This window comes from Sinohyriopsis cumingii, chromosome 12, assembly GCF_028554795.1.
Source record: "Sinohyriopsis cumingii isolate HCF-2022 chromosome 12, ASM2855479v2, whole genome shotgun sequence".
In the NCBI taxonomy this organism is placed as follows: Eukaryota; Metazoa; Mollusca; class Bivalvia; order Unionida; family Unionidae; genus Sinohyriopsis; species Sinohyriopsis cumingii.
Window position 1 is genome coordinate 31,927,088 of NC_142972.1, and position 25,414 is coordinate 31,952,501.

General features: G+C 35.7%; 1 protein-coding gene across 1 annotated transcript in view; it reads right to left on the bottom strand.

Annotated features, from left to right (window-relative positions):
• Window positions 1-25,414, bottom strand: part of LOC149786200 (N-acetylated-alpha-linked acidic dipeptidase 2-like) — a 173,274-nt gene that overhangs the window by 15,003 nt on the left and 132,857 nt on the right. The window contains exons 16-18 of the mRNA XM_089976557.1: window positions 23,386-23,516; window positions 9,587-9,711; window positions 1,148-1,229 (exon numbers count right to left, since the gene is read on the bottom strand). Coding sequence (XP_089832683.1) covers window positions 1,148-1,229; window positions 9,587-9,711; window positions 23,386-23,516 — 338 coding nt within the window. The remainder of the gene's footprint in view (window positions 1-1,147; window positions 1,230-9,586; window positions 9,712-23,385; window positions 23,517-25,414) is intronic.

Sequence of the window (25,414 nt, forward strand, 5' to 3'; positions counted from 1 at the left end):
AATAGACAAATGTATTCCACAATGGCAAACAAGTTAATCTATGTTAGATCCTGCGAATTGCATGCAGTTTTCAAGGTCAGTATTGAATAATATCTACACCTGGTATTTAAAAGACACATTCGACTTTTAAAGTCCGTTTCCCTTCAAGATATATCTGATATTTGATATTTGTAAACACTGGATGTTAGTTTAATACAATGAATGTTATGACTATGAATAAGTGACATCAATGAGCAAAAATCAACAAAATTTGTAAACTTCAACAAATAATAATACAAAGTGAAATTATAAAAAGACCTTGCACTAATGTGAATTAAATCCCAAATAGTATTACAAGTTCTATCAAAAGTTAAAATGTATAAAATTCCAAACGAATTCCAGTAATGATCTGAATGTGTTGATGTATGAATAGCCTGGAATGTGGTGATGTGTTAACAGTCTTGTTGTATCCTAATAACATAAATCCAAAATGTCCTTGAATGAATTCAAGACAATCCCCAAATAGTGATTTAGTCCACATGTGTAGTTTGTTATTCCAGTGAATAACGTAAGTAAATAAATCCTCTCAAATTAAAACTGAACACAACAATAAGACTGATTCCACTTTCAAGTTAAGGTAGGAGCAAGTCATTCTAATATAATCAGCCTTAAGATAAAACCTAAGAAAGTTCATTTCTAGAACATTCAAAGTTATAAGCAATCTTATGTTGATCCCCACCACTCCCAACTTAAAGGAAACTTCCATCAAACTGTAAACAAAATTTGTTTCTAGAAAATTCTAAAGTCATAAATTAAAGCTGTATCTAGGATTCAAACCTAGCAAACATGATTACCCTGCATGACATCAGACATGTAGGCCCAACTGATTACCCTGCATGACATCAGACATGTAGGCCCAACTCCTACCCTCAATTATAGATAAAAGTCAATCACACAATACAAATTAAATATATATAACAGGATCAAAGCTGTAGCTAGGATTCCAACTAGCAGACATGATTACCCTGCATGACATCAGACATGTAGGCCCAACTCCTACCCTCAATTATAGATAAAAGTCAATCACACAATACAAATTATATATATATATAAAACAGAATCATGGACAAAAGCCAACACTAAATATACAAAATAACACCATACTTACTCATTTTTATCAACAGTTTGTATATAGTCATAAAACTTCTGTGCAGCTAATGTCAAGTTGCTACTTGCTGAATCCAAGGCAGCTAAAAAAAAGAATCTTCTTTTACTTTTTTGTAGGCTAATATTTAAGTGTTAGTAATACTTTTATATCTTTACTTGATAAACACGAAGGCAAGTTAAGAAAGCACACAATTTTTGGTTATTTACATCCACCCATATGCTAATCAATTTTTCCAAATGGAAATAAATGACAGAGAAAATAGTATGTTACATATATACTATTAGATCTTAATGGTCCCTACACTAACATACTGAGTGGCATTTTTATCTGAAATGGATTCAACAGGAATACCCAGAGCATGCTTCTTCTTTATGGGATCTACCATATCATATGCATACATCACGCCACCAGCAGGATGCTGTTTATAGGGGAACTACCTTGTCATAATCATACATCATACCATCAGTAGGATGCTGTTGTTAGGGGAACTATCATGTCATAATCATACATCATGCCACAAGTTGGATGCTGTTTTCATGGGAATTACCTTGTCATAATCATACATCATGCCATCAGTAGGATGCTGTTTTCATGGGAATTACCTTGTCATAATCATGCATTATGCCACCAGTAGGATGCTGTTCTTACAGGAACTACCTTGTCATAATCATGCATCATGCCATCAGTAGGATGCTATCTTTATGGGAACTATCTTGTCATAACCATGAATCATACCAAAAGTAGGATGCTATCTTTATGGGAACAACCTTGTCATAATCACATCCGCTCCGGTGGCCTAGTGGTTAAAGCATCCACCTCGGATGCGGGAGGTTGTGGGTTTGATCCCCGGCCAAGTCTTACCAAAGACTTACAAAAATGGTGCTAATAGCTGCCTCGCTTGGCACTTAGCATTAAGAGGTTAGTGTTAGGTCTGGTTGGCCTGGTGTCAGAATAATGTGACTGGGTGGGACATCATGCTACATGTCTGCGGCATGATGCCCCAGTGCTAGACATCACTGTAAACTGCCACACTGCAAACATCGTAGCGATATGACTCAGTTTTGTTTAAAGCTACGTTAAAAATCCAAAACACACATACACACATTGTCATAATCATACATCATGCCAAAAGTAGGATGCTGTTTTCATGGGAACTACCTTGTCATAATCATACATCATGCCACTGGTAGGATGCTGTTGTTAAATGAACTACCTTGTCATAATCATACATCATGCCAAAAGTAGGATGCTGTTTTCATGGGAACTACCTTGTCATAATCATGCACCATGTCACAAGTAGGATGCTGTTATTGTCTGGGGAACAACCTTGTCATAATCATACATCATGCCAAGAGTAGGATGCTGTTGTTAGGGGAACAACCTTGTGATAATCATACATCATGCCAAAAGTGGGATGCTGTTCTTAGGAGAACTACCTTGTCATAACCATACATCATGGCAAAAGTAGAATGCTGTTTTCATGTGAACTACCTTGCCATAATCATGCATCATGCCACCAGTAGATGGCTGTTTTCAAACGTAGGATGCTGTTGTTAGGGGAACTACCTTGTCATAATCATGCATCATGCATAATCATACATCATGCCAAAAGTAGGATGCTGTTTTCATGGTAACTACCTTGTCATAATCATTCATCATGCCAAAAAGTAGGATGCTGTTGTAAAGGGAACTACCTTGTAATAATCATACATCATGCCACCAGTAGGAAGCTGTTTTCATGAGAACTACCTTGTCATAATCATACATCATGCCAAAAAGTAGGATGCTATCATTAGCTTGTCATAATCATGCATCATGCCAAAAGTAGGATCCTGTTGTAAAGGGCACTACCTTGCAATAATCATACATCATGCCACCAGTAGGAAGCTGTTTTCATCGGAACTACCTTGTCATAATCATACATCATGCCAAAAGTAGGCTGCTGCTTTCATGGCAATTACCTTGTCATAATCATAAACCATGCCCAAAGTAGGATGCTGTTCTTAGGGGAAATACATTGTCATAATCATGCATCACGCCACCAGTAGGATGCTGTTTTCATGTGGACTACCTTGTCATAATCATGCATCATGCCACAAGTTGGATGCTGTTTTCATGGGAACTACCTTGTCATAATCACAACCACTCTGGTGGCCTAGTGGTTAGAGCATCCACCTCAGATGTGGGAGGTCGTGGGTTTGATCCCCGGCCGAGTCTTACCAAAGACTTACAAAAATGGTACTAATAGCTGCCTCACTTGGTATTCAGCATTAAGAAGTTAGTGTTAGGACTGGTTGGCCTGTTGTAGGATAATATGACTGGGTGGGACATCATGCTACATGTCCGTGACATGATGCCTCAGTGCTAGACATCACTATAAACTGCCACACTGCAGACATCATAGCGATATGACTGAAAAATTGTTAAAGCTAGGTTAAAAATCCAAAACACACATACACACATTGACATAATCATACATCATGCCAAAAGTAGAAGCTGTTGTTAGGGGAACTATCTTGTCATAACCATGCATCATACCAAATGTAGGATGATGTTTCTAAGGGAATTGCATTGTCATAATCATGCCACACTGAACCTAAATATTCAATCCATCCAATTTTCTTGAAATCATTACAAACTGATGATGCTGAGACTTAAACTAAAGAGTGTTTTAACTGTACTTACAAACAGGTGTGTGTGTGTGTTGTGTGATTTGGAATTTTAATGTACCTGTCACAATTTTCAGTCATATCACTACAATGTCTGCAGTGTGGCAGTTTATAGTGATGTTTAGCACTGGGACATCATGCTGCAGACATGTAGCATCATGTTCCACCCAGTCACCTTATCCTGACACCAAGGTGACAAGTTTTAACACTAACTTCTTAATGCTAAAGGCCCTAGAGTGAGGCAGCTGTTAGTATCATTTTTATTTATAAGTTTTTGGTATGACTCAGCCGGGGTTCTAACCACTAGACCGCCAGAGCGGTCACTTACAAACTGGTGTTTGATCAGACAACTGTCTCATTATGAAACTGCTTTGATTATCCATGTTATTTTATGGCAGCAAAATCAGCTGACATATGCACCAAAACCTGATTGCTCAGTGTGACCTTGGCATTTATTTGTGATACAGTGGTCAACATCTGTGACATGCGAGTTTCATGACTGCTTATCATACTACTTTTATTCGATGGTAGATTTCCCAATTATAACCTTATTTAAGACAAATTCAGTTTCGTCTTTCAACTTAGAAGATCATTACAAACAGCGGTGTTTGTAATTTGATCCATTTCCAACATCACTGCTGCTTGAGTGCTTAGATCCAATATTGCCTTCACTAACTGATGTTATTAATACCTCTCTCTAATCAGGGGAATTCCCATCATTTTTCAAAACTGCCATTGTAAAGCCTCTGCTGAAGAAACCAACACTAGACCATAACGATTTAAAGAACTACTTACTAGTTTCTAATCTCCCATTCATATAAAAAATCTTAAAAAAGGTTGTTCTATCCCAGCTTGTATCTCATCTGAATTCAAACAGTCTTTTTAGCAATGTACAATATGCATATCGCCCTTGCCACAGTACTGAAACTAATCTTCTAAATGTAGTTAATGATATTCTCTCTGCACTGGATAGCGTAAAGATTACAGTTCTCACCCTCCTTGATTTGTCTGCAGCATTTGACACAACAGACCATGATATATTACTTAACCATCTCCAGCATGTATTTGGCATTCATGATACAGCTTTACTGTGGTTCAAGTCCTACTTGGTCAACAGGACACAAACTGTATCTGCAAATGGAATACACTCCAGCCCAGTTGATCTATGTTGTGGAGTTCCACAGGGGTCTGTTCTTGGACCTGTTCTCTTCATTATATACACTCAGTTGCTCTCAAGTGTCATAGATGATCATCCAGTGTCTCACCAATTGTATGCTGATGACACCCAAATATACAAATCTAGCCACCCAACTGAAGTTGGTGCTACCATCCAAGGTGTAGAGAGGTGCATTTCTGATGTGAAATCATGGATGACATGTAACAAGCTGCAGATGAATGATGATAAAACAGAGGCCATTCTGATCACAACACAAAGAATTTCTCATTCACATCCTTTACCTCAAACAATAAATATCAGCAACACCAACATTAAATTCACACAATCAGTACGAAACCTAGGTGTTACTCTGGACAGTACTCTCATATTGCACCAACATGTCATGAACATATGCAAGGCTGCATATCTTGAGCTGAGACGTATCAGCTCAATTCGCAAATATCTTTCATTAGTACTTTCAAGGCGGGACCATTGTAACTCAATTCTGTCTGGTTCATCTCAATATCTGTTCCAGAACTTCAAAAAGTTCAAAACACAGCTGTTCGGATCATACTTAGAGTACCACGATCAGAGCACACCTCCCCGCTGCTCTGTATCCTACACTGGCTATCCATTCGATCCAGAATCAAACACATAATGTGTTCCCTGTGCTATGTTTCACTGTTGGACTCCAGTCCAACATACCTATCCAACCTCACCCATGTGTACACACCAGCAAGATACATACGCTCCTCTTCTGACAACCGTATACTCGTTATTCCACTTTCAAAACAAAATCATATGGACAGCATTCTTTTGCATACCAGGGTCCAGCAGCATAGAATGAATTGCCCACTGAACTTAGACACAAAGACACAGTGATCCCATTCAAGAGTGCTCTAAAACTCACTTATTTCGACTGCAAGAACAAACTTAAAGACCTAATAATGTTTCCTACCTTAAATATTCTCAGCATGTTTTTCTTATGTTTACTAATTTCATGGTGTTTGCTTTTGTAATCATATCTTTATATCTTTTTTATCTTATATGTGTTGTCTAATGTTGTAAAACACTTAGAGCTTCTAAAGATTAGGCGCTATACAAAGTCCTCATTATTATTATTATTATTAATTATCTTAATGAACCAGTCTAAGTGATTAGACTCATTTATGTATCTAAAGCATCAGTGACCTATCTATCGCTTCAAGCATCAAGCAATTTTGATGGAGAATATGGAATATCTTTCAAAGATAATATGAATAATAGGCAAATAACTTCAATCATACATTTTATTGTCAGGGCAAATCCTCACAATCTTAATATTAGAACTGGCTCCAGTCAGCAATTTGTATATGTTATTATAATGTGAATCCCACTCAAAGATAGGTTTCTAATGATGTTTGAGAGTTGTTGATCTTTGATCAATTCACTTTGTTAATACTTTACTCAAACCAGTTAAGCAACATAATATGTTCCACAGTTCAAGAACTTGCTAATTTTTTGTAAAATCTGAACTATGGTAATTATATCATTTATGTAAAATCTGAACTATGGTAATTATATCATTTATGTAAAATCTGAACTATGGTAATTATATCATTTATGTAAAATCTGAACTATGGTAATTATATCATTTATGTAAAATCTGAACTATGGTAATTATATCATTTATGTAAAATCTGAACTATGGTAATTATATCATTTATGTAAAGCTTATACTTATCACCAGTTGCAGTATGTATACACAGTAAACAGACTAACCTAGCTTTACAAACAAAAGCACAAGAAATGTAGCCAGAATTCATTATTTGTGAAATAATATACTCAAATATCATCATTAAAATATTCTTTACAGGCAAGCAAAGACATAATGTAACCTAGTTTACTTACTTGGACCATTTTCTGACCAGCACTGAACTTGTTAAGCAAACTGATGCACTAAAATATTAAAAATATACAGCTGAACCTGTCATACTTCATATCCACTCACTGCCACTCAATGATATTAACAAACATGCAAACCTCATGAATGGGAGGGTTTTCCTCCCAAGATTAGGGCTTTCTCCTGTCCCTCCTGCCACTCACTGAAATCTTCTGTGCATAGAAAATTATTAAGGAAAATATGTTTCCATTTTCTGCACATTTTTATTTCAGTGTTGCATATTTACGGTAATGCTGCCTGTAATCGCATCACTGTAAATTGGCTTAAGCAGGGCAGGACTGCTGATGTCACCCTTTGATCCTTTTGGCAGAGTTGTCTGGCTTCACTGTTTGAAGTTTGTTGAGATGGAATTATAATATGTGTGAGCAGAAGTAATTCCAAAAGGATTAAAGACATTAATTAATTATAGTTGGGTTGCTAAACAGCTCAATCAGCATATACAATAAACATTACTTTTATTCTCTCTACAAGTATTTTTGGCTTCAGTGATTAAAGTTGTAGAGGTGAATTCGAGACTATAATATGTACAATTAACGTAAATTGGACAGGATTAAAGATGTTTATTGATTATGGCTGGACTAGTCAAGAGCTCAAGTGGGATAAAACTGAGACCTGCTAATCCTAACAATACTTTTCCAGCATGGCAGTCCATTTTTTTTCAATAAGTTAGACCAGTTTCAATAACGTGTTACAAAATATCAGGGGCCCCGAGTGGCCGAGTGGTCTAATGCGCTCTCCATTACGGATTACTGCCATTTCACCTCTGTCTGCGTAGGTTCGAGTCTCGGATTCGGCCAATGTGGATATGTGAGAAAGTTTGCCAGTAGCCTCTCGAGGGTCGGTGGTTCTTTCCGGGGTTTTCCCGGGTTCTTCCTCCACCATTAATACTGGCTGCCATGTATAGCATATCGTGTGCTGAAAAATGGCATTAAACCCAACAACAACAACAACAAAATATCATGTACTGCTACTGCCAAAATAGAAAACTTACATTTAAAATTCCAGAAGTGTGATTCAAGACAGATGGAGCAACGATAAACATTGTGTTCAACTAAACAGTTTGTAAAATGGACCTTAATTACCTCCAGTACAGTTTCCAATCCCTATGAAGCTCAATTGCTTCCTATCTTTCAGTATGATGTAATCCTGTAAAAAAATTTAATTTCATTGTGATGATGGCAATAATCTTTCCCACCTGAAGACATACTCCAATCAACACAAGATGTCCATTAAGCATAACTGTTGCCGTTCCTGCTATTTCCCCCAAAAATCTGAGTATTCCTTTTTATTCTTCTGTTCTGACTATTAAAATTTTTAAGAGGCTTCTTGGATGCCATTTTTGGAAAGTTCTAAGCAAAAGCTTGATCATGCAGACATACTGCATCACAAAATATGTGCAGATTAAAGCATCTGAGGTAGTCCTGTAAAGTTAGTCTGGTTCCCTGACCAACTCCACTGAATCTAATCTCAGATCCAAATCAAACACTGACACACTAATATCTCGATTTTGTCAAAATCATGTAGCCAGATTTTGTTTTTTTATTCATATTTCAAGGGCCATTATCTTAAGACTTGCTGCAAATTCGTAAGGGTTGGCAGCTCTGTAGAGTTTGGTCATTCTGACCTTAGTGTTGTCAAGATGTTTAAATGCACGTTATCTCCCACAGCCAAACACCAAAAAATACCCAAAAAACAAATCAATCAAAATATCACAAAAAATTAAATGATGGATGGAAATAGGGATTTAAGTAGTTGAAATTAAGTTCAAAGGAATATGACTATGTATTCTGCTCTTCCTGGAAATCTGATTTTAAAATCTGTTACAGTGGTAAGAAATTTTGACAGTACACTTCATGCGGAAACCCTGTCTCATAAAAGCATATCAACCATGACAACAAATATGTCATTAATACGATAATAATGATGATGATTATATAGCACTGCTCTATACACTTTGTGCCATCAAACAGTACCTCTAGCAATACTAAATACATAACACAGACTTCACACTCCATTAATAAGTAAAAAAGAAGCAGACCTACAAGTTAGGTAATTATTACATAGAGAACTGGTAATTATGTAAACAGGAAATAGCATTCTTCCACTTCATTAAACTTAAAGGGGTTGGTTGCTGACCAATCAAATTCTTTAACTGATTCACAAATTGGTTGGTCCATGTTTTCCTGCCTTCTTGTCATTCCATAAATCGACATTGCTCAGTTGAGACCTATTGTTTATTTATGTGTAAATTTGAGTCAAATTTTGAAGGGACGAAGGATAATTATTTTTTGCAACCAAGTGATCCATCCAAGATGTGGTAGGAATTTCATTGAAACCAAGTTATCCATCCAAGATATGATGGAAATTTCATTGAAACCAAGTGATCTATCCAAGATATGTTGGGAATTTCATTGAAACCAAGTTATCCATCCAAGATGTGGTGGGAATTTCATTGAAACCAAGTTATCTATCCAAGATGTGGTGGGAATGTCACTGAAACCAAGTGAGCCATGCAAGACATGGTTGGAATTTTTATTACAACCAAGCAATTATTCCAAATACTTTCATCCTCATGAACTTAACTCTTTCATAATTTACCCATCATGGCATAGTATATTAACATGAAAGAAGATGGATTAACAATATAGTAAGTGCTCTACAACACTGCTTACCAATATTAACACTCTGTTCTTGCCATAGAGTTCCATATTGTTCCTTAAATGCGACTGTTACATCTGCTACGGCCTTTGCATATCTCCTTACATCAAATGACAACAGTGTTTCATCAGCAAGTTTCCTGAAATACAAAGCAACAACATAATCAATGTTTCTTAAACAAAAAATTTATATTTTCAAGGTTTACTTATGGCCCTAACTGAGTGGAATGAACATTTTGGCATTTATAAAAAAAATCTGATTCGTTTTCAGAGTGTCATATAATCTAAGTTCTGACTTTAGATTAGACATTGGATCATGTATTGAAAAAAATATGTATCATTAGAAACAATGGCAGCTGTATAAAATCAAATGTAACTATGCAAATACATTGAATTTTTCATGCTAAATATGATAACCTTTTGATACTAACTGCCTGCTATCTGGGACTAAGAAATATAAGGTTGTTTTTTGTTTCTTCTTAACTTATTAACTCTGAAAAAAGCAGACTGATTGGACACAAATGAATATGCTTTTTGTTAAATTCTGTAAGTAGAGTGGACTTTTTATAGTCATGTAAATGCTTCTCCGTTTATTTTGCAACAGTGGCCAGATGTAGTAAAGGCTCGGCACCATCTGAACAACACTGAAAGCCATGGATATCTGGATGATTTCAAAGTTTGTCACATTCAGTTGAATGGTTGTTGTGTGTGTGTGTGTGTGTGTGTGTGTGTATGTGATTTGAATTTTAACGTAGCTTTAACAATTTTCAGTCATATTGCTACCATGTCTGCAGTGTGGCAGTTTATAGTGATGTCCAGCTCTGAGGCATCATGCTGCAGACATGTGACATCATGTCCCACCAATTCACATTATCCTGACACCAGGATGACCAGGCGGATGATCTAACTACATAGGCCACCAAAACAGTCCTAGTGGTTGTTGTATTTGTTTTTTTGTAATGGAAGCCATATTTGACAGGGGACCAGCATCACATGACAAATTTAAAATCCATCCAATCCAAGACGCTTTCTGTTAAATGTGCTCAAATTCTGTTGATCAATTTCTGAGAAATCATTTAAAGGCTTTCTATTTTTAGTAACACTTGCCATATTTTATGGAGAATATCCACTATTTGGACAAACTGAAAGGCTTTCATGTCTGGATGCTTTCTCTCCAATCTGGCCAAATTCTGCTGGAAGTTTTTAAAAAGTCATTAAAGAATTGTCTATTTTTAAAAGGACAACCATAAAGGATGGATCAGTATCAATTAAACAAGTGTGAAAGGTTGTATAATGCAAGACTGCACCTTCAAAATCATGTGTAAACTGGTCAAGCAATTTTTGAGAAATTGTAAATAGCAATAATAACTATTGGAATAGAAGATGCACAACTGACAAATCATGACAGATAAAGCACTCTACCATGAACTCACTTGGCCTTATGACTGACAAGGCATGATGGATGAAGCACTCTACCATGAGCTCACTTGGCCTTATGACTGACAAATCAAGACAGATAAAGCACTCTACCATGAGCTCACTTGGCCTTATGACTGACAAAGCATGATGGATAAAGCACTCTACCATGAGCTCACTTGGCCTTATGACTGACAAAGCATGACAGATAAAGCACTCTACCATGAACTCACTTGGCCTTATGACTGACAAGGCATGATGGATAAAGCACTCTACCATGAGCTCACTACTTGGCCTTATGACTGACAAATCAAGACAGATAAAGCACTCTACCATGAACTCACTTGGCCTTATGACTGACAAGGCATGATGGATAAAGCACTCTACCATCAGTTCACTTGGCCTTATGACTGACAAATCAAGACAGATAAAGCACTCTACCATGAGCTCACTTGGCCTTATGACTGACAAAGCATGATGGATAAAGCACTCTACCATGAGCTCACTTGGCCTTATGACTGACAAAGCATGATGGATAAAGCATTCTACCATGAGCTAACTTGGCATTATGACTGACAAATCATGACAGATAAAGCACTCTACCATGAGCTCACTTGGCCTTATGACTGACAAGGCATGATGGACAAAACACTCTACCATGAACTCACTACTTGGCCTTATGACTGACAAAGTATGATGGATAAAGCACTCTACCATGAGCTCACTACTTGGCCTTATGACTGACAAGGCATGATGGATAAAGCACTCTACCATGAGCTCACTTGGCCTTATGACTGTCAAAGCATGATGGATAAAGCACTCTACCATGAGCTCACTACTTGGCCTTATGACTGACAGGGCATGATGGATAAAGCATTCTACCATGAGCTCACTTGGCCTTATGACTGACAAGGCATGATGGATAAAGCACTCTACCATCAGCTCACTTGGCCTTATGACTGACAAGGCATGAAGGATAAAGCACTACCATGAGCTCACTACTTGGTCTTATGACTGACGAGGCATGATGGATAAAGCACTCTACCATGAGTTCACTACTTGGCCTTATGACTGACAAAGCATGATGGATAAAGCACTCTACCATGAGCTCACTTGGTCTTATGATTGACAAATCATGACAGATAAAGCACTCTACCATGGGCTCACTTGGCTTTATGACTGACAAAGAATGATGGATAAAGTACTCTACCTTGCATAATTCACATCTCAACCTTTTTAATAATGAATACGCCCATTTTGAGTTACAAGTTGAGAGAGATAGATAATAAAGCATCCCAAAATATGCAATCTTGCTCAATTTTTCTTATCAGTATTTTTACTAGCTTTAGCTGCAAAAACAAATGTGGGATACTTTGGTCTCAGCAAAAAACATGAAACTCAATTCTTTCCCAACTGAGAAATCAGCTCGAATGTCTCCTATGTGTGCATGCAGGAGAGACATATACAAAGCTTACTCTAATAACATGGTAACAGCAAAAAAAGGTTTTATTTTGGGGAACATCTCAAGGTGTCATCAGAGCACATGGCCCATATACCAGGTGCATTAAAATGTTCTGAAAATTAGTGCACTGTACAACAAAGTTTCTGAATTAATGAATTGTATGTCAGTGCATCCCATCAAAGCGTAACTCATGCACCTTCACCCCATTTCTCATTTTAATTATTCAAATATTAAATGTCATTTTGTATTCACAATTTATTATGTCGTTCACACACTAGGAAACATCACTTCCAACTGTACGGCAATTTTCAAATTGTCTGCCTCTCAGTAAATCTTTGTCAATGAATTTCAGCCAAGTATCAATAGGCGCTAAATCATGGCAGTATGGAGAATGTGTCAAAATTTGGATCCTGTGCTCCTTCAGGACCTATCACAATGTTGGTTCTATGCACTGGTGAGTTGTTGAAGAGTGGATGGATAGCTCTCATACTGGTGCACAGATGGGTGGCTTGGTAGAGTTCCACAGCTTTTGGCAACCCTTTGGAAGCATAAAAATATTATGCCATTCTAACCAAGTCAGACACAGTACCTGGATGAAGGGGCCTTAGCATAAAAAACAATGCATGTACAACTCTCCTGATAGTCCGAATACATCTAACAATTTGGGGTCTCTGCTAATTTTCTCTGATCCAAACCTGACTTTCTTTCACATCACATTCAAATATCTGGTCACTCTTTAGCTATTTGTCAATTTCAACCCAAGTATTGTTTTGAACAGCATTCAACAAATGCAGCAACCATCTTGCAAAAGCCTTTCTGCACTTCAAATTATTCTTCAACAGATTACAAAAAGCTGATGAATTAATGCAATAGAAATATCTTCATTATGTACTGAGCATCTCATCAACTGCTCCCTTCACTACAGGCACTTCCCACCAATCTTGTACAGACCTTTCCGAGTTTCAAAACGATGCAAGATATTAAAGAACTGCTGCTGATATAATGCCTGTCACAATAGAAATATCTTCCACCATATATTCAGCATCATTCATTGCAGCCACTCACCAATTACAGACAATGGTCTTCCAAAACATTGCTTATCTTATAAAGGATTTGTAACCCTCTTTTAAATGATCAAATATCAAAATTGAAGCACATGACAGAATTACGCCTGTAAACTTTACTGATGTTGACCTTGATGTCAGTTTGAGAGTACACTAACAGCACTGGGATCTGAATCTTTGATTAATAGCAATACTGCATTTCTCTGACATTTTTAAGTCACTGTCATTTACTTATGTCATATGCATATATATGCAAATGTCTGGCATGCTGCATGTGACACTGCACATCATTTTATAAAATGTTTTTTCACTAATTGATCGACATTTAATTACTGACCACATTAAAGATGCAAAAAAAACTTAAAAATATTCAGAACTTTTTGAATACCCCTCGTAAAAATTGAACTACTCAGATTTATGACACTCTTTGGTCAGAAATGTATGATTTTTACTTCATACAGTAAAACATGTTCTCAAAGACCACTGCAAGGAAAGACCATATGTCTTGAGACACCAGAATCTCAGTGCAAATTTATTAACTATAGAGTGTTATGACCTGTCATGAGGGGCCACCTGTCTTGAAAGACCATTATTTTGTTGCAGAAGGGGTGGTCTTTCAAATCCATTTCCATTGCATTAGGCAGATAAATCAGCCCCAAACCTGTCCTGATACTAAATAAATGTTTAAATCTATAATCAATATCAGTACAGGTTTGGGGCTATTTATCGGACTAGCTAATAGCCAGCCCTGTACAACAGTACTATAACTTGATGTACAGTATTTCATGTTATTTTTCGTATATGAAAAAATAATTATTAATTTCAGTGTATGAAAAATTATATATAAAATAAATAATTATCATTTGGTGGTACTGACAGTGTACAAAAAATAAAGGGATCATGCCTTAACAAGTTGTACGGAACACACACTACTTGACAATCTAATGGTACAAACGTACAAAGTATATGTATTTTTCTGTCTCATTTTGCTCCCAACTCAAGAATCTAATTACAATAAAAATAAAAGTACTCAAACATTTTTGTTGTTATTAGTGAATGAGAGAGAGAAAGAGGATTATGTCTCAGTGTGCAAGCTTGTCTGCATTTAGAGCATATGTAGCTGTTATGTTGTGTAATGTTGGCAAAATGATTAAGATGATTTGAACATGTATTAGTTATGGGTATTATTTATTGGTAAAGTGTGTGTGTGTGTGATTTGATTTTTAACGTAGCTTTAACAATTTTTCAGTTATATCGCTACAATGTCTGCAATGTGACAGTTTATAGTGATGTCTAGCACTGGGGAATCATGCTGCAGACATGTAGCATGATGTCCCACCCAGTCACATTATCCTGACACCAGGCCGACCAGTCCTAACACTAACCTCTTAATGCTAAGCGCAAAGCGAGGCAGCTGTTAGTGCCATTTTTGTAAGTCTTTGGTATGATTCAACCAGGGATCGAACCCACAACCTCCCACATCTGAGATGGATGCTCTGACCACTAGGCCACCGGAGTGGTAAATTGTATGCAACGATATGAGACCACACTGTCAAGAAATTAAATGCAACTTGTACTTTTACAGCAACAATAATCTCATTATCAAATTGCAATAAAAAATAAAGAACCTGAAATCACGTTTTAGTTAATGTGCGCAAATACGGGCATGTGTGCGAGAGTGAGAGAGAGATATGAAACAAATTTTTTTCAGTGTACAAGACTGTATTTATTCAAGGTGGTTTTTATTTGTAGCTTTTGCAAAGAGAAAAAAGACTGTTACCTGATGATTGTGATAATCCTCATGTATTACAATCTTACTATATTCCATTATCAATAAACACCACTATATCAACAATTCATTCTTGTTTCAACTACAATGTACATTGTCAGAACAACCACATTGTTATGCAGTGTTATTTACACAGTAATTAAACATGCCTAGCACTTTGGTTATTCCAGTTCAAACCAGATTGAGTGCAAAAATCGACAGACAATGTCAAATCAGCGACGCTGCCAGTAGAGAAATGAGGCTCTCTTTAGAGAAATGAAAATCTAACAATGTGCTATTGAAGTTGTTGTCCATACAGCAGATGTTATAAGGGCAAGAGATCATATGCATTACTTGTTATTCAAACTCACCTATAAAGATACCAGTGGGGTATATCGTAGAATAGATTTGCAATAAAATGTTAATTATATCCAAGTCAAAACAGAACAAGCACTTTAAAGATAGTATATATATATATATATATATACACACACACACAAATCGATTTACTGGAGTCCATGACTTTCATATTTACAATAGAAAATGACAAGGTTTTTATATTTTATGTTTGTATGACTATAATGAAACAATAAGACTAGTTGACCAATGGTCTGTGGTCTTCACTTTAGCATGTACTGAGATGTAATTTTTGTTGGATAAGAAAACATCAAAGGTCTTCGGAACTCATTTTAAAATGCAAATGGTGTTTTGTTATGGTGACGGACTTAATAAGGAGAACTAATTAACGATAACATTTAAAGGTATGGTCTGTGAAGTCCTTTGTACATTTGTTAATAAACACCAGTAAATACTGTAATGACATTTGGAGAGCTTATGCACATGGGCGCCACAGGATATTTTGCAGGGGGGTGCAGTCAGTCATGGCCAGGAGAGTTAGTATAGCAAGCAGTCTGAAACTATAGCTAATATTTACTAAATGTATCATTGTATTTTTTTGTGCAAAAACAAACTGGCAATATGCTATTTTCAATCTTTTTACAAACGTAAATCTTCTTAGTAGACATTTTATGTCCGATAATTTAATGGATTTTTTCAAAAAATTACAAAGTGATATGTATGAAAAATTATAATACATTTAAATAATTATTATTTTGATAACTGGATTGTGTACGAAAAATTAAAAGGTACAAAAAAATACATGAAATATGGTACACATACATATTTCTAAATAAAAGACAAGTTGTCCTTTATTTAGAATATGAATGGATCAAGTTATATTATTGTTTCTCAGGTCAGCCAAGTTTTATTTTCACATGACCTTCATAGACAACAGAAACATGATTGAATATAGTGATTTTGCATGCACCGAAATAGTGACAATCCAAAGATCACATAGCAAAAGCTGTTTTAGCCCAATGATTTGAAACTCTAAGTACCCTTACCAGAATTGTTCTGTTTATACAGTACATTTTCACCATTTTATCTGGACATCACTAACAATCACACATGTTTATGTTGTTACTTATTGCTGGGAGAGAATGATCTGAACATGTACCTATCTGTGAAATTACTACAATATCTGTGATTTACTCACTATACTGAACATGTACCTATCTGTGAAATTACCACAATATCTGTGATTTACTCACTACACTGGACATGATGCTGACCAAGAGTTGCAAGGGGCTGACTTAAGAGTTGTGTGTATAACATTACAGAGTGGCTGACTGGAGTTGTATAATGTTATATAGTGAGTGACTGAAGAGTTGCATGTATAACATTATAGAGTGACTGAAGAGTTGCATGCATAACATTACAGAGTGACAAACTGAAGAGTTGCATGCATAACATTATAGAGTGACTGAAGAGTTGCATATATAACATTATAGAGTGACTGAAGAGTTCCACAGATAACATTATAGAGTGGCTGACTGGAGTTGTATAATATTATATAGTGAGTGACTGAAGAGTTGCATGTATAACATTATAGAGTGACAGATTGCAGTTTTGCATGCATAACATTATAGAGTGACAAACAGAAGATTTGCATGTATAACATTACAGAGTGACAGATTGAAGTTTTGCATGCATAACATTATAGAGTGACAAACTGAAGAGTTGCATGTATAACATTATAGAGTGACAGATTGCAGTTTTGCATGCATAACATTATAGAGTGACTGAAGAGTTGCATGTATAACATTATAGAGTGACAGATTGAAGTTTTGCATGCATAACATTATAGAGTGACAAACTGAAGAGTTGCTTGTATAACATTACAGAGTGACAGATTGAAGTTTTGCATGAATAACATTATAGTGACTGAAGAGTTGCATATATAACATTATGGAGTGACTGAAGAGTTCCACACATAACATTATAGAGTGACTGACAGAAGTGTTCCATGTATAACATAAGAGTGACTGAAGAATTGCATATATAACATTAGAAAGTGGCTGAAGAGTTACACATGCAACATTACTGGGTGAATGACTGAAGGGTTGCATGTATAACATTATAGGGTGAATGAAGTGTTGCATGTTTAACATTATAATGACACTGAGGAGTTGCATGTATAACATTATACTGTGACAGACTGAAGGGTTGCATGTACAACATTACAGACTGACTGAAGAGTTGTATATATAACATTACAGAGTGAATGAAGAGTTACACTTACAACATTACAGAGTGAATGACTGAAGAGATTAATGTATAACATTATAGAGTGACTGAAGAGTTGCATATATAACATTACGGAGTGACTAAGTGTGTGTGATTTAGATTGTTAACACAGCTTTAACAATTTTCCAGTCATATTGCTAGAATGTCTGCGGCGTGGCAGTTTAAAGTGATGTCAAGCACTGGGGCATCATGCCACAGACATGTACAATGATGTCCCACCCAGTCACATTATCATGACACCAGGACGACCATGTCCTAACACTAACGTTATAGAGTGACTTAAGAGTTGCATGTATAACATTATAGAATGACCAAAGAGTTCTATGTTTAACATTATAGTGACACTGAAGAGTTGAACGAATAATATTACAGTGACAGACTGAAGAACTGCATGTATAACATTACAGTGACTGAAGTGTTGCATGTATAAAATTAGAGTGGCTGAAGAGTTGCATGTGTAACGTTACAGTGACTGAAGTGTTGCATGTATAACATTACAGTGACTTAAGTGTTGTATGTATAATATTACAGAGTGACTGAAGAGTTGCATGTATAACATTACAGAGTGACCAAAGCGTTGCATGTTTAACATTATAGTGACACTGAAGAGTTGAATGAATAACATTACAGTGATAGACTGAAGAGCAGCATGTATAACATTACGGAGTGACTGAAGAGTTGCATGTATAAAATTAGAGTGACTGAAGAGTTGCATGCATAATATTATAGACTGTCAGACTGAAGAGTTGCATATATAACATTATAGAGTGGCTGAAGAGTTGCATGTGTAACATTTTAGAGTGACTGAAGAGTTGTATGAAAAACATAACAGAGTGAATGACGGAAGAGATGCATGTATAAAATTATAGTGACTAAAGTGATGTGATGTGATATGATTTAGATTTTTAACGCAACTTTAACAATTTTTCAGTCATATCGCTACGATGTCTGCAATGTGGCAGTTTATAATGCATTATAATGTTATACATGCAACTCTTCAGCCCATCACTGGGGCATCATGCCGCAGACATGTAGCATGATGTCCCACCCAGACACATTATCCTGACACCAAGCCAATCAGTCCTAACACTAACCTCTTAATGCTGAGCGCCAAGTGAGGCAGCTGTTAGTATCATTTTTGTAAGTCTTTGGTATGACTCGGCTGGGGATCGAACCAATGACCTCCTGCATCTGAGGTGGACACTCTAACCACTAGCCCACCAGAGCAGTCATAGTGACTAAAGAGATGCATGCATAACATTATAGAGTGAGACTGAAGAGTTGCATGTATAACAGTAAGAGTGACTGAAGAGTTACATGTATGACATTAAAGAGTGACTGGCTGAAGAGTTGCATGTATAGCATTATAGAGTGACTGAAGAGTTGCATACAAAACATTATAGAATGGCTTTAGAGTTGCATGTATAACATTATCGAGTGACTTAAGAGTTGCATATATAACATTTTAGAGTGACTGAAGAGTTGCATGAAAAACATTACAGAGTGAATGACTGAAGATTTGCATGTATGACATTAAAGAGTGACTGAAGAGATGCATGTATAAAATTATAGTGACTAAACAGATGCATGCATAACATTATAGAGTGAGACTGAAGAGTTGCATGAATAACATTAAGAGTGACTGAAGAGTTGCATGCATAACATGATAGCGTGAATGAAGAGTTGTATGTATAACATTACATAGTGACTTTAATGTTGTATGCACAACACTAAAAGTTACCAAAGAGATGTATGCATAACATTATAGAGTGACTGCCTGAAGAGTTGGATGCAGAACATTATAGAGTGAGACTGAAGAGTTGCATGTATAACATTAAGACTAATGAGTTGCATGCATAACATTATAGAGTGGCTGACTAAAGACTTGTATCTATAACATTAGTAGAATAACTGAAGAGTTGCATACATAACATTACAGAGTGATTGACTGAAGAGTTACATGTATAACATTATATAGTGACAGACTGAAGAACTGCATGTATAACATTGTAGTGTAACTGAAGAGTTGTTTGTATAACATTTTAGAGCGACTGTAGAGTTGCATGCATAATATTAGAATGATTTAAGAGTTTTATGAGTAATATTACAGAGTGACTGAAGAATTGCATGCATAACATTATAGAGCAATTGAAGAGTTGCATAAATAACATTACAGAATGAATGACTGAAGAGTTGCATGTATAACATTATAGAGTGACTGATTTTGTTGTTGTAGGGTTTAACACCATTTTTCAGTACAAGATAGACTATACATGGTGGCCAGTATAACTGGTGGAGGAACAACCCTGGAAAACCCACGGAAGAACCAGACCCATGAGAAGCTGCTGGCAGGCTTTCTCATGTTCCCAAATTAGCCGAGCATGAAGACTCGAACCCACATAGAAGTGAAATGGCAGATATCCGTAATGGTGAGCACTTTAGGCTAATTGGTCAGTCAGGGCCCCTAATGAGCGACTAAAGAATTGCATTTATAACATTACAGAGTGAATGAAGAGTAGCATGTATAGCATTATAGTGTGAATGAAGAGTTGCATGTATAACATTATACAGCGACTTAAGAGTTCCATACCCAATATTATGGAGTGACTGACTGAAGAGTTGCATGCATAACATTATAGAGTGACTGAAGATTTGCATGTATAACATTATAGAGTGACTGAAGAGTTGCATGTATAATATTATAGAGTGGCTGAAGAGTTGCATGTATAATATTATAGAGTGACTAAAGAGTTGCATGTATAATGTTATAGAGTAAGGGACTGAAGAGTTGCATCTATAACATTACAGACTGACAGACTGAAGAGTTCCAAGTATAGTATTATAGTGACGGAAGAGTTGCATACAAAACATTATAGAGTGGCTTTAGACTTGCATGTATAACAAGATAGAGTGAATGAAGAGTTGTATGCATAACATTACATAGTGACTTTAGAGTTGTATGCACAACATTAAAAAGTTACTAAAGAGATGCTTGCATAACATTATAAAGTGACTGCCTGAAGAGTTGGATACAGAACATTATAGAGTGAGACTGAAGAGTTGCATGCATAACATTATGGAGTGAATGAAGAGTTGCATGAATAACATTATAGAGTGGCTGACTAAAGAGTTCTAACTATAACATTAGCAGAATGACTGAAGAGTTGCATGCATAACATTACAGAGTGATTGACTGAAGAGTTACATGTATAACATCACAGAGTGAATGAAGAGTTGCATGTATAACATTACAGAGTGACAAACTGAAGAGTTGCATGAATAACATTGAAGAATGACTGAAGAGTTGCATGTATAACATTACAGACTGTCTGAAGAGTTGCTTACATAACATTGAAGAATGACTGAAGAGTTGTATGTATAACATTACAGTGACAAACTGAAGAGTTGCATGAATAACATTAAAGAATGACTGAAGAGTTGCATGTATAACATTACAGAGTGACAAACTGAAGAGTTGCATACATAACATTACAGAGTGACTGAAGAGTTGCATGAATAACATTACAAACTGTCAGAAGAGTTGCATATATAACATTACAGTGACTGCAGAGTTGCATTTATAACATTGCAGTGAGACTGAAGAGTTATATGTATAACATTATAGTGAATGAAGAGTTGTGTGCATAACATTATAGAATGACTGAAAAGTTGCATACATAACATTACAGAATGAATGACTGAAGAGTTGCATGTATAACATTATAGAGCAATTGACGAGTTGCATACATAACGTTACATAATGAATGACAGAAGAGTTGCATGCATAACATTACAGAGTAACTGATTTTGTTGTTGTAGGGTTTAACACCATTTTTCAGCACAAGATAGACTATACATGGTGGCCAGTATAACTGGTGGAGGAAGAACCCTGGAAAACCCCAGGAAGAACCACTGACCAGTGAGAAGCTACTGGCAGGCTTTCTCATGTTCCCACGTTAGCTGAGCTCGAGACTCGAACCCACGTAGGCAGAGGTGAGATGGCAGTAATCCGTAATGGTGAGCGCTTTAGACCACTCGGTCAGTCAGGACCCCTATACAGTGACTGAAGAGTTGCATGTATAACATTATAGAGTGACTGAAGAGTTGCATGTATAACATTATAGAGTGACTGAAGGGTTGCATGTATAACATTACAGAGTGAATGAAGCATGTATAACATTATATAGTGACTGAAGAGTTGCATGTATAACATCACAGAGTGAATGAAGCATGTATAACATTATAGAGTGACTGAAGAGCTGCATGTATAACATTATAGAGTGAATGAAGCATGTATAACATTAGAGACTGAAAAGCTGCATGTATAACATTATAGAGTGACTGAAGAGTTGCATACATAACATAATAGAGTGGCTGAAGAGCTGCATGTATAACATTATTGAGTGACTGAAGAGTTACATGTATGACATTGTAGAGTGACTCACTGAAGAGTTGCATCTATAACATTAAAGAGTGACAGACTGAAGAGTTGGATGTATATCATTATAGATAGACTGAAGAGTTGCATGTATAACATTATAAAGTGACTGAAGAGTTTCATGAATAACATTATCGAGTGACTGAAGGGTTGCATGTATAACATTATAGAGTGACTGAAGAGTTGCATGTATAACATTATAGAGTGACTGAAGAGTTGCATGTAAAACATTTTAGAGTAACTGAAGAGTTGCATGTATAACATTATAGAGTGAATGAAGCATGTATAACATTATAGAGTGACTGAAGAGTTGCATGTAAAACATTATAGAGTAACTGAAGAGTTGCATGTATAACATTATAGAGTGAATGAAGCATGTATAACATTATAGAGTGACTGAAGAGTTGCATGTATAACATTATAGAGTGACTGAAGAGTTGCATGTAAAACATTATAGAGTAACTGAAGAGTTGCATGTATAACATTATAGAGTGAATGAAGCATGTATAACATTAGAGACTGAAGAGCTGCATGTATAACATTATAGAGTGACTTAAGAGTTGCATACATAACATTATAGAGTGGCTGACTGAAGAGTTGCATTCAGTTTTATGAAATTCTGGGTATTTATGTAAACACAATAATCTCGGTTAAATTACGATTTTAAGTTTTTTCTGCAACTAATCTAATGTTCTGACTAAACATTCTTAGCTTTTCTCCAACTTTGACCAACTGTTGCAAATTACAGAGCTTTTTCCAGCCTGGTATAACTTACTTTTATTCTTGACATTTTCCTATTTTATCCGTGGTTTTACCTTTCATTTAAAATGTTTGTTTGATTATAATAAAAAAAGTCAGATTTATTAATTCAACTGTTGCACACATACCAGAATACTCAGAATGCCATTATGATACTTGATGGCCTGGTCTGTTGATTGGCTACATTTATCAGTGCTAAACAAATTACGCATATGCTACTGGGATTAAATTATGAGAGCTATTGAGATATAACAGACTTACCAGCTAAGAACTCCCCACAGTCTTGCCATGGCCAATGTATAGTTGAAGGATGGGTCTATAAATGACGTGTACATGTGGAATGTTTCGTATGCAGAGTGATATAATGGGTAGGAAATTATGTCCCACTTTTTCTGAAATATGAAACATGGCAACTTCACAATAATGTCTTTGTAATGAAAGAAAAAAGATTTTACAGCAAACAAATATTGAAAAAATACTGTACATTCATTTTCCTATATCCAAGCCTTGATTCTTAGTCTTCAGTCTAGGAACAGCATTATCTATAGACTAAGAAACCTATGTAATAACATTCTTCCTTCACATTCAAATTCCTTTCATATTATCATGCATCACCTTGTAGGATTCAGTGTTAGTAATTCTTATATTTCTTTATTTCTGTCTCAGGAGTTCAAAATGCTTGCATATTTAGTGTGGAGTTAATTACTGGACCATCAAGCAAGTGTGTTGACCTGTTACATAGTAATGCCTTTTTCAAGGACCAAGTTCTGTCCATTTTTGCAGGGAAGCACAGTCATTTGAGAACATATAGGGTTGATGTGTGCAAGTAAGGCAATGACTACTAAAACTCATGGATCAAGTTCAATTCCCTGGACAACCAGGGACAAGCTTGCAAGATCTATGTACATTGGGTAAGACCACAATATCCATCAATACAGATACAATTTGAATACAAATTACTTCTCACCAAATAAAAGTGAATACAATATGTTGAAGAGAAATATTGTTCTAAATATTGCAATGAATGATATCAAAATATTAACAGTAGGTGAACAGAATAATTTTGAGAAAGGCTAAGTTTATGCACAAAGTTACAAAAAATATGAACATATTCATATATATAAAATGCAAGGAAATAAGGCAACACATTTAATATGAATTAACTATCATTACATTCCAAAACCCAACAAAATAATTGTCAAATAATAGTATTCAATATTTCAAAATAATTCTTGAATAATAGCATTCAATATTTGGGGCCAATAATTCGGAATAAAGTTAAAAACCGAAATTATAGAAATCGCAAAGTATAAAAAGAACATATTTCATTATAATTTAACAAAAACATTACAACTTCAAAGAATCAATTCTAAAACCTGTTACTAAGTTCACTATAGTTTTATACTGTATGTATCTAGCTGTAGCAAGTATTATACAATTTTCTGTTTGTTAAGTTCATATATAAATTTAGCTTATTATTAATTACATTTAAATTGATCTATTTTATATACTTTCCATGAGATATGAATATAGAATAGTGTATGTAAATATGTACTATATATGTCGGTGTTGTTGTTGATGTTGTTGCTATGGGGTTTTAATGCCATTTTTCAGCACAAGATAGGCTATACATGGTGGCCAGTATAACTTGTGGAAGAAGAGTGGGGGAAAACCATGGAGAGAACCACCCACCTATGAGAAGCTACTGGCTAGCTTTCTCACATACCAGCATTGTCTTAGCCCGAGACTCAAATCTATGCAGACATATGAAATGGCAGTGATCCATAACTGTGAGCACTTTTGACCACTCAGAGCCCCTACTATATTTGTACCATGTGCAAATAATTCAGGATAATCAATGATCACATGAATTCACCTCTCTGAAGTTTTCTCTTGTCATCAGTAGTCTTTGTAAACATTTTTGTTACACAAAGTAAGTTTACAATAAAGTGATCTTGATAACAAAGTTATAGCTCCTTTTCTAATTTTGTTTTGAAATTTGTTCTCTAATCAGTTTAACTTTCAATCTTAAAATTGATATCACACGACCTATCTACCTACACGCAAACCAATCAATCTACATACCAACCTAGTAACATCTCATCACAGGCATTAAAGACATAAAACAATAAAGCCAAACATTCTTTTCTAGGAGGTCAAGGCATTGTTAATGTAACAAGTTCATAAAACCAGAAATTAATCATTCTGCATTATGTTTATTTAAGTTATTCTTCATAATCTGCTTGGGAAACCATTACTACTATCCACCCTTATAGATAGCCAATTTTTA